Genomic DNA, 18,564 nt, shown 5'->3' with positions numbered 1-18,564 from the left:
AACAAAGAAAATGTCATGTTCTAGAGAAATATCATTTGTGGATGAAATGTCCCCCATTAGAGGACTGTTTCTGTAACGATTTCAAAGACTAGAACACTTTTCCTCCAGAGTCACAGGGTAAACATGAGAAATTCCTGATCTTTTGATTTTCACTTGTTATGACTGCAGGCCGACTACGATATAATGTGTTAATTATGGCATTAGCTAGATATGTTACAGTTAACTCAAGCATAACTTATCTTTAGTTGTGCCTTGGTCTCCTTGAGTAGATGTGGGAAACTGGCCTCTCCCACTTGTAAGTACATTAGTAAGGCTTGAAAAGTATTATAGTCGTCTTAGATATAGATTTACAAATGTCTCATAGAAAGAATTATTTTTGAAGTTGGTAGAGACAGAGGAATCTTTCAGAAGGAGTGAGAGAAAAATGGATGGGAAACTTCTGCAGAGTGAGAGAGAGAGCAAGAGAGATTGTTAGATAGAAGGTTACTCCATTTCTAGGTGCTATTTGGAAGAAACATCTTGAATTGGTTCTTAAACTACTTTCTGAAATATCAGTTCACTGCTGATGGCTTGCTTTTGTAACTGCTGTAATTCTTAAATGTCAAGAACTTCTCTGCTGAATAAGAATTTGCCCGGTGCATAAGGGAGAGAGGGGAAAGATGTTTCAGTCAGAGAGTCTGATGGGAACCAAGGCACAGAGCCTGGGAGGACCATGCTAAATTAGAGGCACAAGGAAGTGGAAGGTGTGTGAGGGACCAGGCCGAGCCTAGTGAGCTCAATGAGGGGAAGTTGCAATGGCAAGAGCAACGTCATTGTAAATACCCAATAGTGATAATGATAATGATGGCAAACATTTATATAGCATTTACTATATGCCAGGCATTCTTTAAGTGCTTTACATATATTGTCTCATTTAATATTCACAAGTGCTTTGTGAGGTAGAGGTACTATCATTTTCCCCGTTTTACTGAGACACAGTGTTTAAGTAACTTGCTCAAGGTCCCACAGCTGAGATTTGAACCCAGGCATTCTGCGTCTGGAGTCCATGTTCTTCATGCTGTGTTGCCTCTCAATTCTAAGAATGACGTATAAACTCTGCTTTGTAGTTACTGGGTGTTTTGTGCAAAAGATATAAACATTAGACTAAAGACCTTCAGTGACGTGCTTAATTGGATTTGTGTCTAATGTTTACAGATGGGGAAAATGTACAGTGAAAAAGGAAGAACTGACTTTGTTTTTTCTTCCCCCAGTTTTAAATTATTCGTAGGGACAAGTGGGCTTGTATTTGCTAGTCTTATATTTAGTTGACTATTAAGAACATTTCATTCACTATTAGCTCTAATTGCAGTAAATGGCTTTGGATTAAATAATTAGCTTTGGGACTGATACTGAGTTAAATAGAACCCACATTCTGGCTTTGCGATCTTGAGCATAACTTAGTCTCTCTAACCAGGTTTCCTCATCTGTGAAATGGGGTAGTACCTGCCTCATAGGATCATTGTCAAAATTGAATGAGTTAATATTTGTAAAGTGCCTGGCACTTAGTGATGTGTTAGTGTTAAGTAAATAAAAAATAAAACTTGACATTTGTGCTTCTCTGCTTGTGAACATTTACTGTCATATAACATATACACACATACTCACACCCGAGGAGGTTATACCAAGAGAAAAAGGATGTTTCAGCAAAGGAAGAGTAAGTAAATTTTTTCAAATACCACTTTGCTATTTATGAATCTGCAGTACTCCCACATATTTATCATGTGTTTGATGTCGAGATTCCTCAGCAAGGATTTCAAGTCCCTTCACTAAATGACCCCTCCTTTTGTCTTATCTTCTCATGTCTCGTTAGTTTATTATATGTTGTTTAAGTCTAGCAAGCAAACGTTTGTCATCAGGACATGCTTGTTCTTGTCTCACTGCTCTAGTTCTTCTCCAGTCGTCTCTCACCACCTTCTCTCCTCTGACGCGTTAGCAGGTATAAATGACAGTATTCACGGAAATGGGATCTCATTGTCCACTGAGTCATGTTCTCTGTGGGTGTAGTTCTTAAAGTCTTGTATTGATTAAAAAGTACTTTAAGAAACTTTAAATTTCTGTCTTAGGGTTAATATAATGCCCCCCCCCCCTTTATTTTCATTTTCAGTTCGATTTGGTGTTTTTCTTTCTTGGTAGATTATTACTGGCACAGTGCCTTGCCTTTAGTGAATTTTATTATACCTTGTCTCTTGCTCGCAGTGCAGTATTTGAAGTTGCCATCAGGAGGTTTAGGTGTTGACCACTAAGCTGATGGTGCGGCTTTCCCTTCAGCTGAGGAGTTTGCAGGAGTGTCATTCACATTCGTTTTCACCAGAGCCGTGGCCCTCAGACTTGAGGGTGCCTCAGAATCAACTGGAGAGTTTGTTAAAAGACAGATTGCTGGGCCCTACCCCCAGGCTGTCTGATTCTGTATATTTAGGGTAGGGCCCAAGAATTTGCACTCAGTTTGGCAACTACATTTTGAGAAGCACCTCATCAGAGAAATATTCCATTATATTGAAGAGCAGTTAATAAAACCAAGAAACGGATGTAAAGGAGTAAGAAGCTATATTACCGTAATGTTCATATATTAGCCCTCAAGTATCAGGTAGTCTTGATTTTGTGGATAGGAGCCTCAAGGTGTCTCTTACTAGAAAAGAGGATGATGCAGTGCTTTCAGTATTGGATATTAGTTTTCTATCTCTGGATAACAAATTACCACAGACTTGGTGCATAAAACAACACACATTTATTGTTTCACGGTTTCTGTGAGTCAGGGCACCAGTTACCTGGCTCCTCTGCTTGAGGTCTCGCCAGCCTGCAGTGAAGGTGCCAGCTGGGCTGTGCTCTCATCTGGAGTTTGGGGTCCTCGTCCAGGCTCATGTGGTTGTTGGCAGAATTCAGTTCTTTCCAGTTGTAGGGCTGAGGCTCTCGGCTCCTAGTAGTTGCCCACTTTTCTGGCCACATGGCCTTCACCATAGGCAGTTCATAACATTGCTGTTTGCTTCTTCAAGGTCAATGGGAGACTCTTGTCCAAACTGTTAAGATGGAGTCTTAGGTAATGAACTATATCATGGAAGTGACATCTCATCACCTTTGCCATATAATGTTCTCTCAATCAAGGCAGTGACATCGATCACCTTCACTGTATTCTGTTCGTTAGAAGCAAGTTACAGGTTCCACCCTCAGGGGAATGACTGAACCATCAATAGGAGGGGATTGATTATACAGGGCTTGACTCACTGGGGATTACCTTAGGATGTGTCCGCCACAAATTGGAAGATAGAAAAATGTGTATTGGAGGATATTATGTTAATAACAATTTCAGTATATTGGATCTAGGTAGCTCATGATTGTACTTGAGCCAGGAGGGGGAAGTCTGGATTAAAGCAAAGTGATCCATTTCACAGAAATGTTCCAAGATGATTCATAAAGGATTTACGGTTTAGACCTTCCTGTTTATTAGCTGTTAATCCCTGAATTTTATAGTTTCTTCATCTGTAAAATAGGGAGGAATAATCTACCTTATCTATTTTACAATATCAAATAAGAGAACAAATGTAATTGTACTTTGGAAACTATAAAACATACAAATGTAGACATGGTGTTATTAATAGGGGGAGAGTAAGAGCAACTTCCCCTTGTGAAGTGAAAAGTTGCTGTAGACTAGTTCCCAGGGGAAAAGAGTTCCTCTCATCAGTGATGGAGTCACTCTATACTGCCATTTAAGTAAACATGCAGAGTAGTTCATGCATTTATTCATTCATATGTGCAAACATTCAGATATGTTTACTGAACTCCTACTATGTGCCAGGTGCAGAAGGGATCAGGTTGGGAAGCTTTCTCCATTTTCTTAACTGCTTCTTTAAATACCAGTGCTCAGTGAGTCCCACGTTTGTATGTGAAGGTAGCTCTTTTGACTGCCTTGATATTTGTTGCATGAATAACAATTTTTAATAATTGGGATCTTTTGTTTTATGTTTTTTGCTTAAGTGACTGGCCCAGAGGCTTGGAATGCCACTGCTAAAGAACTCTTCTCCAGGAGTGGTAGAGCACATGTTGGCCACAACGGATCCTGCCCCTGTAAAGACTTACACCTAAACATGATTGAGTCATGAGACCCATCAGCAAGGGACTGACCTCCATACCATACCAGTACCACACCAGACACTGAGCTTCACTGTGCAGGGGGAGAGAAGAGAGTTGACCTTTCTTTTCTCTCTCCTGAGTTCTTAAGAAAGGTTGATAATGTATTTCTTTCATTATGTCTGGAAAGTTGGTATGAGCAATAAATAACTTCATACAGTGAACCCAGTTGTGAACTAAAATTGGTTCTTTGTGACTATCCTGCCTTTTATTCCTAAAAACATGGATGATTTGGAACTCAAGAATTTGGGGAATAATTTTAAAAAGTCAGAAACATCATTTTGAGTTTGCTTACATCTGAAATGATTAACAGTAAGTGCTGTTTATAAACTATTATTAGCTTGTACTCAATCCGTACTTTATGGATTTCCGTGGTTAACTAAAATATGTTTTATAAGTGTAAACTTTATATTTCAAATGGGTAAAGACAGGCTTTGAATTAAAAATCATTTGATAGTTGGAGACTTATCCTCCTTATATTGATTAGAAGACAAAGCAAGGGAAACCTGCATCTGTTTATAGATGTTAGAGTATTACCACCTATATTAGTATTAGATGGGATACTAGCCTCAGTCTAATTAATAAGTTGTCCAAAGCTCTGTATTTAGTGCAAGGGTGTGTCAGTTCAGTCAGTTTTCTTATCAGTATGTAGAAGGGATTTAAAGTACATGTATAAGGGAAATACTTTTAGGTCTAAGGAAGTGCTTCCATAGTTTTCCTTTTGTTAGAGCCAATTTCCTTCTTAAATTAAGAGGAGGCACATTTCTAATGTCCTTCTCAAAAATGGGCACTTTATAGCATATTTTGGAAGTAATTTAGAGTCATTGTACTGCTCCTGGCCTAACCCGTAATCGTCTCTTGCCTGGTATACTGTAACAGTCTCATAGCTATTTTGCACTTTTGCCCCCCTCCAGTCCATTTTCTACACTGTAAACAGTGGGATCCTTTAATAATATAAATCAGGATATGCACTGGGCTTACGATAAAATAAAACTCACTGTGGACCTTTGGGTGGTATCTGCCCATGTCTCCAGTGTCATTTCACACCACTCTTCCTTGCTCACTCACTACGCTGTAGCTCCATTGGCCTTCCTCCACTTTGTGGTCCTTCCACATTTTGTTCTCTGCTTAGAAGGCATCTTGGCATGCACGCCCCCCTCCCAACACCTATAAACCACACACACACGCACACACACGCACACTGCCACACATATATTCTTTATTTTCTTTCTCTTTTTTAAGGTATAAATTATATACAAACGCACAGATCTTAAGTACACAATTTGATGAATTTTGTATATGTATGTAACCACCACCATGATAAAGAATTATTTTTAGCACCTCGGAGGGCCCCCATTTAGTCCCTCTCACCAGACTGCTATTATGACCTCTTTTTGCCATAAATTAATTTTGTCTGATTTTGAACTTCATATAAATGGAATCTCCAACAGCATGTTCTCTTTAGTGTCTCCCTTGTTTGACTCACTGTTCTGTCTCGTACGTGCTTTACCTGTCTTCTCATCTTCTAGGACTCAGCGTAAGTGTCCCCTCCCCTGAAAAGCTTTCTCCAAGCACCCTGCCTAGGCACATTCCCAGCCCCCTGGTCCTCTGGTACAACACCTTGTTTATTGCCTTCACAGTATTGATCACATCTTGTGATTACGACTTGTTTTCTTGCTTAGCATCCATCTCACCCTAGACTGGACTTGGTGAACATAGGAAACTTTTTGATCTTGTTCACCATTCTCTTTCTGGTGGCCTAGCACAGTGCCTGACACAATCATAGGCACTCAGTCACAATTATTTGTTGACTTTACTGAATGAAAGAATGAAGAATGAGCTCTGCTTTATTTCCTGACTTGTACTGAAGTTAAAAAAAAAAAAAGTCTTGAAACTTTCTAATATTTGACAAAATATTATCTAAGATAATTCTGGATTTCACTAAGACTTTATGAAAATCTTTTCTCGTGGGTGACGTAGACTAATTGCCATAGATGACAGTATGGAATTCTGTACCCAAATAAAAATGATTAATATATTAATAGCAATCTTGAGGGGAATGTTTAGAAGTTCTACCTTGATCAGCATTTTTACAGAGACTTAGGTGAAGGCATTGCTAGCATGACAGCTTTACATGCTGAGAGTTCGGGGGGCATAGCTGGTACCTTGGATAACTGAGTCTGACCCTGAGGAGATCGGAGGAGATAGAAAGATGAGTGGACTCTAGCAAGATGAAATGTTAAAATGGTAAATGTAGGGTCTTAACACTTAGTTTCCAACAGTCAGCTTCATATTAACGCAGAGAAAGGTGGCTTTGCAGTCTGTATAAGAAAGGCCTGAGGGGGTAAGGTGGCCGTGAAGGTGTGTTAAGTCTGCAGTATGACCTTGTTGCCTCAGGACATTAATACTGTGTTGAGCATCTGTTAAGAGAAATAAGTTGTTGAGGAAGAAGAGCTTATAGTCATGTTCTCCTTTGTGCTTATGCACCACTTGAAATGTTCCTTTTGCCCTGGATCACACTTTTATTTTGGTTTAACAACAAAATGGATTGTCTGGAGCACTTGTTGTCAAACTAAAGCCCCCGGACACCTGTTTTGTGAATAAAGTTTTATTGGAACACAGCATGCCTCTTTGTTTTCTTATTTTCTGTGACTTCTTTCTGCTTCAGTGGCAGTGTTGGGTATTGTTACAGAGACCATATGGCCTGCAAAGCCTAAAATATTTGCTCTCTGGCATTTTCCAGAAAAAGCTTTCCAACCTCTGGTCTAGAGAATTAGACCTAGATGATGAAGAGAGTGAAACTTTGCCAAGAGAGTAACAGCAAAAGGAACATGAGATTTTTTAACCAGGTGAAGAGAAGATGTAGGTGTGACAGGGAGAGCCATTTTCAAATGTTTGAAGCATTATTGTTTGGAAAAAAATTGGACCCTTGTCTGCTTAGCTTTGTTAGGGAAATTGAAAACATGATAGGAAATATGGGGCGAGGGGAGGATTTTGTTAGCATATAGAAAAGTTGTTTTAACATTGGATTGGGCTATTTCTAGAAGTAATGAGTTTTTTGGTAACCAGAGGCATTTAAAAAGAGGCCAGGGACTTCCCTGGTGGTCGAGCGGTTGGGACTGCACGCTTCCACTGCAGGGCACGCTGGTTTGATCCCTGGTTGGGGAATTAAGATCCGCATGCGCAGCACAGCCAAAAATTAAAAAAATAAATAAAGAGGCCAGGGACTTCCCTGGTGACGCAGTGGTTAAGAATCCGCCTGCCAATGCAGGGGACACGGGTTCGAGCCCTGGTCCGGGAAGATCCCACATGCCGCAGAACAACTAAGCCCGTGCGCCACAACTGCTGGCCTGCGCTCTAGAGCCCGCGAGCCACAACTACTGAAGCCTGTGTGCCACAACTACTGAGCCCACGCGCCTAGAGCCCGTGCTCCGCAACAAGAGAAGCCACCGCAATGAGAAGCCCGCGTACCACAACGAAGAGTAGCCCCCACTCGCCGCAACTAGAGAAAGCCCCGCGCACAGCAACGAAGACCCAACGCAGCCAAAAATAAATAAATAAAATAAATTAAAGAAAAAAATAAATAAAGAGGCCAGATGACTGTTTTACCTATTCACATAGGTGAGGGGCAGGCACGTGAGAACTAGATATCTCCTGAACTCTTGTGGTTCTGAGATTTTGCCTTGGAATGATTCTCAAACTCAGGTTGTGGTTCTCAAGCCTTTCTCCAGGGCACTGGATTAGTCTGGCCCAACAGACTGTAGATCAGGCAAGTCCTGCAGGCCTTAAACAGGGGATTATTACCTTGTTCAGATATTCTGGTGTATACCAAAACATCATTCCAATAGAAAATAATATATTTAACAGGCATTAACTAAATCTAGTTTAGCTCCTTTAAAAGTTTACATTTTACTTATTTTTTCAGGCATGTGGAAGGTGTGACTCATTCTTCTTTCCTCCTATTGATTCACAAGACAGTTTCAAGTTTCTTTGTTTATACCAAGTGATATGTGACCTTGAAAAATACTCAAGTGTGTAAGGCTAGAGCACAGAGTGCTCTTTAGGTTTACTGTTTGCTACCTTTTGTAATCTCATATTAGATTTCCTTGCTATACTTGAGCTTATCAGCTATTTTTATTAAATGTAAAAAATGCAGTTAGACAAACTGACCTTTTTGTATTGAGTTCTATAATCTTTTCTTCTTCTACTGGTGTCCTGAAATAGAAATTTAGAGTTAAAACTTAAGAATTTGGGGACTTCCTTGGTGGCGCAGGGATTAAGAATCCGCCTGCCAATGCAGGGGACACAGGTTTGATCCCTGGTCCAGGAAGATCCCACATGCCGCGGAGCAACTAAGCCCGTGCACCACAACTACTGAGCCTGTGCTTTAGAGCCCGCGAGCCACAACTACTGAAGCCCACGCGCCTAGAGGCCGTGCTCCGCAACAAGAGAAGCCTCTGCAATGTGAAGCCTACGCAGCACGATGAAGAGTAGCCCCCGCTCGCCGCAACTAGAGAAAGCCCGCGTGCAGCAACGAAGACCCAACACAGCCAAAAAAAAAAAAAAAAAAAGGTGAAATGTTATAATAGTGGAAATAAAAAGATTTTAAAAAGAGAAAAAACTTCAGAATTTAAAAAGAGGAGCTTTTCAAATCAAAATACCATGAGTAAATGATCTTCTTTTAGATCTAAATTCAAATTATGGAAAGCGGCTGAATGAGAGTCATTCAGCAAACATTTGAATTAAGAGCATTGTACTTTGTACATCGTATTAACTATTCGTGTGATGTCTTAAATTGTTTTCTTCTGATTTGGACTTCTTACAACTTTTGTACTTTGCAGTAGGTGGTGGACTTGAAATGTGTGGTTTTCCAGTTTATCTGACCTGCTGGCTACGTCATGTGGGTCTGGGTTCAGACTTTGGTGAAATGGAGGAGGCCATGGCCTTCCTGCCTTGTCATTGGCAGCTTTTCAGGGTTCATACTGGTTGCATGTCCTCAGGTCTGAAAACTTAAATTCAGGCAGTTCTCTCAACTGGGGACTCCTTCATTCTACAGAGGTTCAGGTGTCATGGTATCTGTTATGTGGAAAAGCTTTGCGGGCTGTAGAGAACCATGCACGTAGAAGTTGATTTTAGCGAGAACAGTAATACTCATTTAAGTAGGCTCCAGCTGAGAGTCTGGATGCAGCTGCAGAGCTTCTCACTCTGGCCAGTGTTCTCCTTCGCCATTTTCTTCCCACTGTCTGTCTCAGTTCTTTTGTCCAGGATATCGCATTTCGTCAGAATGAGTTGGAGAAACGGAGGCACTCAGACATGGATTCTGTTGAGTAAACATTTGACTTACTAGCTAACTCTCTTTGCTAGCAGTATTTTAAATTATTTGTATTTATTTACTTTTTTGCTCCATCCCACTTTTAAATCTTGAAACACTGATGAGAAATATTTCCTGCATATCCATAAAACATTCAGGAAGAAATTTTGATCTTTAATTATGATTTTTTAAAAAATCAGTTGCTCAGATGCTTACTACTATTTTATTTGGGTTGGCCTTAACGGAAAAACCTGAACGAACTTTTTGGCCAACCCAATATATTCATTACTAAACAAATACAAGACACAGTTGAAACTTTTTTCAGGCATTTGACTAGTATGACAGCTTGTTGAATTAGGTAATATTCCCACCCCCTGAGGGTGAGAATTAAGTTGTCCCTTACCCATTTTGTATCCCTTCTTCCCCACACCTAGTGGATGCTTCCTACATGCCAGGCACTCCAGTGTGTGTGTGTGTTTGTGTGTGTGTGTGTGTGTTTGTGTCTCTGATGAATAAGTCATCAACATGACTCTTAAAGTATTACATAATTACATACAGATATTTTGTTAAAATTTTCTTTGAAGTTTTACTAAATAGCTCAACAATTGGGGAATACACTTGAACACCCTAACTTGTTGTTTTCTGCCTTTGCTTATTTAAGCAATCCATTTTCCAGCTGTAAAGGGATCTGTCATTCCTTTGGTGCTCAAAACACAGTAATGGTACCTAATGCTTATATAGCACTAACTGTGGGCTAGGTACTGCTCTAAGCACTTCCTGTATATTATCAGTTTATCTAATCCTTATGGCAATCCTTTGAGGTAAAGGCTGTGATCCTTATTTTACAGGTGAAGCAACTAAGGCAGAGAGGTTAAGTAACTTACCCAAGGTTGTACCATTAATAAGTGCATTAGTAATGGTGTCAAGGGTAAAACAGCTAGATTCCCATTAGTTGAGAGGGATGAAGGAGGTTGAGAAAGTCAGTGTGTGAATGCACACAGTGTGCTCATTATCCTGCAAATAGGTGAGCACTTGAAAGCAATATAAAATTTTCTGCTGCAACATTGTAATATTATAAAAGTTGATTTGAGTAAAAAATTGTCTGGCTGTGCTTGGCCATCTTTGCCCCATTCATATTGCTTTTCCAGTTCTGTTATTTAGAAGAGGACATCGTATAACTAGATATATTCTCTAGATTTATTTTTACTGTTATTTTCTTTTTAAAAAAATTTTATTTATTTATTTTGGGCTGTGTTGGGTCTTCGCTGCTGCACGCGGGCTTCCTCTAGTTGCGGTGAGCGGGGGCTACTCTTTGTCGCGGTGCGCGGGCTTCTCACTGCGGTGGCTTCTCTTGTTGCGGAGCACGGGCTCTAGGTGCGCAGGCTTCAGTAGTTGGGGTGCACGGGTTCTAGAACGCAGGCTCAGTAGTTGTGGCGCACGGGCTTAGTTGCTCCGCGGCATGTGGGATCTTCCTGGACCAGGGATCGAACCCGTGTCCCCTACATTGGCAGGCGGATTCTTAACCACTGCACCACCAGGGAAGTCCTTGTACTATTATTTTCATTTGAGAAATATTGTTCTAAATACTTGCTGGTATGCAAGGGTTAACTCTGAATATTTTTTTTCATTTCTTAACAGTACAGTGCTGTGGATACCAATCCACTCTCTCTGTATGTCATGCATCCGTTTTGGAACACTGTAGTAAAGGTAAGATGATTAATAAGCATGTACTTAGGCTTTAGTAAGTTTTAAATATTTTAAACTATTTTATGGAGTATTACAGGCCAATTGTCAGTTCAATAAGACGTTTAGAGAAACTGCCTCTCCCATCCTCCTTTCCTTTAGTCACATACCTTTTGATTTATCTCATCGTTGAAGTATAAGCTTATACTCTAGATCTATCATATTTATAAAATGCTTCTTAAATTTTTCTAAAATAAATATAATGTTATGATTATAAAAGTTTGTTGGTTATAGAATTATTTAAAATGTAGAAAATAGACTTATTTCTATTAACTGATTACGGTTTATAATTTGATATATATAATTCCTGTATATATGGTCTTTCAAATTTATAGTTTTTGTTTTGACAAATTTGCATGTTGTGGTATGTAGTGGACAGAGAGATTTCTCTACTTTAATTATTTTGTAATTATTTTGAAAAAAATAGGTATTTCCTACTTGGCTGGCTCCAAATCTGATAACCTTTTCTGGCTTTCTGCTGGTTGTGTTCAATTTTCTGCTTATGGCATACTTTGATCCTGACTTTTATGCTTCAGGTAAGATTATTACTTTAATATAAAATCTTAAATGTCTAAATAGCAAAAAATGAGATATGGTTATTTTCTGATTCTATTAAGATGCTTGCATTTCTGAAAAATTTTGACTATTAGAAGGGTTGTAAGATGTTAGAATTGGGTGTAAAAGCTAAGTTGTGTTTTCACAATCTGTTATGTATGTTTCTAATAAGTTCTAGAAACCAGTTTGGTTATTGAATTTAGATATGCTGTCTAAAAAGCAATGAGGTTTTTGTAAATAAAGAGTAATGGGATTTATAAGAAGACGGAAAATTAGGACTCTGAAGTTTTGCCTGAAAATGAATATAAGCAAGGCCCAGCATACCTACCAGTTCCAGAAATATCCCTTCCCCTTTTCTAGGTATGGAATAAAAATCCCCCTTTTCTAAAGGCAATGTGATCTCTCTTTCCCTCTGCTCTGCCCTTGTACGTACCTTTAATAACTCCCAGTTTCCTCTGAGAATGGTTGTTAGACCTTAGATATTTATTGACAGAAGTCTGGGCCCTTACTGAGGAGGGGAGGCAAAATGCACCTTTGGAGGCAGTTTTCAGCCTATTCCCAACGTCTTCTTTCAGACCCATTGCTATCTTACTTCCTCCCACACCCCAGCTTCTGCCCCGGCTGGACAAGAGAATCTGGAGCACATCTGGGATGAGGGGGCATATGTAGGAAACAGTTTATTCTTATTGCTCAGCTGGTGGATGGAGTTGAGAGGAATAGAAAGATGGAGGTAGATGAGTATTTTTTGCATTCTAAGTTAGAAGATATTTTCCAATAAGAATACTTATAAATGATGTAGTCAGGAGTTTTAGTACTATAATTCCGGGGTCCCCAGCCGCTGGCCCGCGGTCCGGTACCGGTCCTCGGCCTGTTAGCAACAGGGCTGCACAGCAGGAGGTGAGCAAAGGTCGGGCAAGCGAAGCTTCATCTGCCGCTGGCCCTTGCTCGCATTAACCGCCTGAAACACCAGCACCGCCCCCCCTCCCCCGTCCATGGGAAAATTGTCTTCCACGAAACCGGTCCCTGGTGCCAAAAAGGTTGGGGACTGCTGCTATAATTCATCTGTGTTGTGGGTTCAGCAGACGTTTGTGCACTGACCTAGAGAAATCAACAATCACTGACAACATTGTTTTTGTAGGAGAATTTGGAGTTTTAAACACTTAATGACTTTTGATATTATAGGAATTATGAATATTGAAACTCTGCCTATGCCTGACTTTATCAAGTGAAAATTTTAGCCATAGCTTCTGAATATGTAATAAAATGGTAATTGAAGATCATTACCATTACCATGCTTAAGTTTCATTAAGCATGGTTTTGATATTGTGGGTTTTTTTTAAAATTGTATTTTAATCCTCAGAACAGCCTCAAAAGTTTATCTTTGAAACTAGAAATAGTATTTTCTCTGACTAAATAAGACTATTTACTTAGTTACTAAGAGAACTAAAAATACGTAAATATATGTATTTCTCCAAGTCGTACAACTTGAAGGGCCAGATTAACCATCTAGTCCCAGTATACTTGGGGAGTGGAAGCCAGGAAGGTGAAGTGGTATATTCAGGGCCACACTGCTGGTCGGTTACGGAGCCAGGACTAGAACCCAGACCTGAATCTCACTTGTTTTATCTTACGGGGGGGAAAAGTGAGGTCCAGACATTTCAGAACGATTTTGTTGCCAGAATCATCCAGTTGAGGTAATTTACCTATACACACATCAAAAGGTCTTTTGTTCAGCTAATTAATCATTTAGTGAGAGAGTGTAAGTTGAAAGCTTAATACGTGTTTGTAGTATAATCATAAACAACAAGGATCAGATTAAACACAAGCATTTTTTGAATTCCAAAAACATTATTTTTCATTCTAGGCACGTAAGTAATTTTCAAGTGAAGATAGTCAGTCTCGAGTTATGATTAAAGCTCAAAACAAATGCCTATTGTTTATGAGGGGTTGGACAGTTACTTTGGTTTTGTCAGAGTTTGCTGATACATTCTAACATTTACCTAGTTCTGCATTCGAGATATATTGTAAAGTACTTCAGCTTCTATTTAATAAATAGAAACACTTCTCATTGGCAGTATGGGCTAGGGTAAGAACAGTTGCACTTAGACTGTGTTACAATCTGAGTCGCTTTCCTTTCCAGCACCAGGTCACACGCACGTACCTGACTGGGCTTGGATTGTAGTGGGCCTCCTCAACTTCGTAGCCTACACTCTAGGTAAGAAATTGGCCAATTGTCAGTGCCTGGTGCAGCTGTCAGCAAGGATAGCCACCAGACATTTTCTCCTATGCTGAATTCATTTTAACTAGGGTTTATTAATATCCTGTTCAATTTGATAAATACGTTCTTGAGTTTCTCTGTGAAAAATATTGTCATTTGCTGGGAATTCAAAGAATAAGATAGGAGTTGGCAAACTACCACCTGGACGCCAGATCTGGCCTGTTGCCTGTTGTTGTGAGTGAAGTTTTACTGGAACACAGCTATGCTCATTCCTTTACATGTCTGTGGCTGCTTTCCTGCAGCAGAGACATAGCTGAGTAGTTGTAACAGAGGCCATTTGGCCCACAGCGCCTAAACTATTTACAGTTTGGCCCTTTACAAGAAATATTTCCCAACCCTGGAATAAGACATCATTTTTGCCATGAGTTTGGGAAGCAGTACTGACATATCAAATAACTGCAGAATACTGAGAGAGATGCTGTAATAGAGCATAGCGGGAGAACAAATATAGAAGTGATCATTTCTCATTTGGTGGAGGGGAGTGGTCAGGGAAGTCCACTGGGCCAGGCTACACCGTGTATTCTGCCAAGGGTGCGTTTCGTTGGGATCATCTGCGTGACTTGTCCTGCATTCTCCTATTCTTCCCTGCTTTATTTTTCTCCATAGCACTTAAAACCATATGACCCCCTTGTATGTTGTGTGCTCTAAAATGTAAGTTCCTTGAGGGTGGGTACTTTATCTTGCTCGCTGTGTACCCAGTGTTAAGAACAGTGCCTGCTCCATAGGAGGTACTCAGTATGTGGTTTTTAAATGAATGTGAAGTAGCAGACCCTGACTTAAAGTTGCTTAGGTCTCTTCAGATAAAAATGACTTGTATTCATAAAACCAGGGTAATTTGGTACAGGATTAAATGCTGACGTGGTGGATGACCAGAGCTGCAAGAGTTTGGGGAAATAAGAGAATGCAATCAAGAAGAATTAGGCAAAAACTTAGTTAAAAGATCTACATTTAGACAGAGGCTTTTGTGCATTTGTTATTAAAGATGAGTTGGTTTTAATGGGACTTCCCTGGAGGTCCAATGGTTGAGACTCCGCACTTCCACTGCAGCGGGCACGGGAACTAAGATCCCACATGCCGCGCGGTGTGGCCAAAAAAAAAAAAAATTTTTTTTTTGCTATAGGATTTGGTTGCCAAGGACTGCGGGAGGAATAGGGAAAAGGAGAGGGTGGCCTGTGTGCTCTGACTTTTTTAAAATTTTTATTTATTTATTTATTTATGGCTGTGTTGGGTCTTCGTTTCTGTGCGAGGGCCTTCCCCAGTTGCGGCAAGCGGGGGCCACTCTTCATCGCGGTGCGCGGGCCTCTCACTATCGCGGGCCTCTCTCGTTGCGGAGCACAGGCTCCAGACTCGCAGGCTCAGTAGTTGTGGCTCACGGGCTTAGGTGCTCCGCGGCATGTGGGATCTTCCCAGACCAGGGCCCGAACCCATGTCCCCCGCATTGGCAGGCAGACTCTCAACCACTGCGCCACCAGGGAAGCCCTGTGCTCTTTTAACAGCATGTCGTAAGAGTCTTTTTTTTTTTTTTTTTTGAATTAATTAATTAATTAATTTATTGGCTGCGTTGGTCTTTGTTGCAGTGCGTGAGCTTCTCACTGAGGTGGCTTCTCTCTTTTTTTTTAATTAATTTATTTTTTAAATTTTTGGCTGCATTGGGTCTTTGTTGCTGCATGCGGGCTTTCTCTAGTTGCGGTGAGCAGGGGCTACTCTTTGTTGCAGTGTGCGGGCTTCTCATTGTGGTGGCTTCTCTTGTTGCGGAGCACAGCCCCTAAGCGCGCAGGCTTCACCAGTTATGGCACATGGGCTCAGTAGTTGAGGCGCACAGGCTTAGTTGCTCCACAGCACGTGGGATCCTCCGGGACCAGGGCTCGAACCTGTGTCCCCTGCACTGGCAGGCGGATTCCTAACCACTGCACCACCAGGCAAGTCCCGAGGTGGCTTCTCTTGTTGCGGAGCACAGGCTCTAGGTGCACAGGCTTCAGTAGTTGTGGCATGCAGGCTCAGTAGTTGTGGCTTGCAGGCTCTAGAGCGCAGGCTCAGTAGTTGTGGTGCATGGGCTTAGTTGCTCCGCGGCATGTGGGATCTTCCCGAACCAGGGCTCAAACCTGTGTCCCGTGCATTGGCAGGCGGATTCTTAACCACTGCACCACCAGGGAAGTCCCCGTAAGAGTCTTTTGAAGTACTGTACCATCTACCTGTTTCAGGTCTCCACAATTCTGGCAAAAATCCTGATCTAACCTGAACTGTTTGTTGCAAAACCTGCCTTGAAGCAACAATTTATAATCTTCATTTATACTACTAGTGTGATTATTCTTACACTTTGCTGCAGAAATATCAGTGTGTTTGATCACAGGGTGCTGCTGTAGGTTCTGCTGGTGGTTTTTTCATAATATATAGGTTATGCGCTGAATTGCCTTTCTTACGAAAAAACGTTGTGAGACTTATCTAGACCCCAGACTTATGGGGCTAGAACGGGTTCAGTGAGAAGACGTACAAAACCTACTTAATATGTAGTTCATGAATATAATATTTGTAATAACTGCACAGAAGTTGCACTGAGAATAGGAAATTAAGTCAGCAAATAATAAGAAAAGACTTTTAGGATATATTTTAACTACTTGGGGGCAGAAAAGTTCCCAATCCTATATAGCAGAGATCTACAGTGTTTGGGCAAGAGTTTGAGATTCATCCTTTCATATATTCCTTCAACAATATTTTTAAAGGCCCTCTTTGCCACAGACTGAGCTAGGCACTGGGGATAATACTGCGGTGAGCAAGATAAACACAGTAATGATAAGGAATTTTTAATTCCTTGAATCTGAATCTTTACAATTAGTCTAATTCTGATGCACTTAATTAACAAAACTGTTTGTTTGGAGGAGGAAGTTTTATAATTCAGACTCTTATTCCTTTTTAACTAGGTTGTACCATTCTCTCTTCCTCTTCCCCTCTTCCTCCCCGCCCCCGCCCAGGCTCCTCTGTTTTTGCCCCTATATGAAGGTGTTCCAGTGTGCTTTCTCTTTCTCCTTCCTTATTCCCTTGGTAATCCTGATCCTTAACACTGTTGAGTTGACTCCCGTGTTAGTATCTAGCCCTTATCTATCTTCTGATAGATAGATCAGTAAGTACCCTTAGGCTGAGTTGCTTGACATTACCATGTGGATGTCCTGCCAACACTTCAATTTCAGCATCTAAAACTGTACTCAGATCTTTTCTATCCGTCTCGCTCCTTCAGATTTTCTTATTTCTGTTAATACTGCCACTCTCTTAGTTACACATATGGGAGATTTTGGAGGTGGTCTTCTTGTCCTTCGGCCTCACCTCTCCTCTTTTGTTGCATTGTCATTTTTATTTTCTTAATATCTCTCCCGCCTCCAGCTTTTTATTCCCACCGCATTCCATCTCAATTTAGGCCTACTAATTAGGGTTCCTCTCCCAGCCTGTCCTTCACACTGATTATCAAGTGGATCTTCCTGAAGCACTTCATTGCTTTTACTCTTTGTAATCCTCTACTCAGATAATTTTAGTAGCTCTTCAGACTCTCTAATACCTTTAAACTGGCTCAAACCTCCCTTCTAGCCTCTTTAGACTGCCATCTTCACATACTAGTTTATACTGCCCTCTTCACATACTAGTTTCTGGTCAAATTAAACTACTTGGCATTCTCTGCACACACATGTGCTTTTCCATCTCTGTGCTTTTCCATCTCGGTGTTTTTGCTGATAGCACTCCCTTCTCTTGAAATGACACACTCCTTTATCTCCTATCTACTGAAATCCAACTCATTCTTTATGTCCCCACTCAGATTTCATCTTGTCAGGAAAGCCAGTCTAGCTTATCTTAGCCTGAAGAGAACTCGTCCCTTTTCTGTACTCTTCTCTGGTTTGTGATACATCATATCTGTAACTGTCATGTTTTGTCTCCTTTCTCAATTGTAAACTCTTTGCGGGCACAAACTTAGTTTATTCTATTCTAAGATTTTTATAGTCTTCACAGCATCAAGAATAGTGCTTCGCAGGGAACTCTACTCAATACCCTGTAATGACCTATATGGGAAAAGAATCTAAGAAAGAGTGGATATATGTACATGTGTAACTGATTCACTTTGCTGTACAGCAGACTAACACAACATTGTAAATCAACTATACCCCAATAAAAATTAATTTAAAAAATAGTGCATTGTACAGTTTCAATAAATTTTTTTTGAATTTTATTTTATTTATTTTTTTATACAGCAGGTTCTTATTAATTATCCATTTTATACATATTAGTGTATATATGTCAATCCCAATCTCCCAATTTATTCAGTAAATTCAATTTATTCAGTAAATTTATTCTTATATTTACTCAACACCTACTGTGTTGCAAAGCCTTTTTGGAAAGCACTTAAAATTATGGAGGTGGTCCATCTGTAAAGAAGTAACTGTGATATCAAACAAGATGAAACAGGTGTTATGACTGAAGTAACTGAGTGTATTTGGATCCTAGAGCAAGGAATAGTTAGATAAATTATAATGAA

General features: G+C 40.3%; 1 protein-coding gene across 1 annotated transcript in view; it reads left to right on the top strand.

Moving 5' to 3' along the window:
- The window catches only part of SELENOI (selenoprotein I), a 44,036-nt gene that overhangs the window by 6,116 nt on the left and 19,356 nt on the right, over positions 1-18,564 (top strand). Inside the window, exons 2-4 of the mRNA XM_082427579.1 lie at positions 11,111-11,179; positions 11,643-11,751; positions 13,911-13,985. Coding sequence (XP_082283705.1) covers positions 11,111-11,179; positions 11,643-11,751; positions 13,911-13,985 — 253 coding nt within the window. The remainder of the gene's footprint in view (positions 1-11,110; positions 11,180-11,642; positions 11,752-13,910; positions 13,986-18,564) is intronic.

Source organism: Balaenoptera physalus (genome assembly GCF_965194825.1).
Source record: "Balaenoptera physalus genome assembly, chromosome: 15".
Taxonomy (NCBI): domain Eukaryota; kingdom Metazoa; phylum Chordata; class Mammalia; order Artiodactyla; family Balaenopteridae; genus Balaenoptera; species Balaenoptera physalus.
This window is presented reverse-complemented; position numbering and strand designations above follow the sequence as displayed.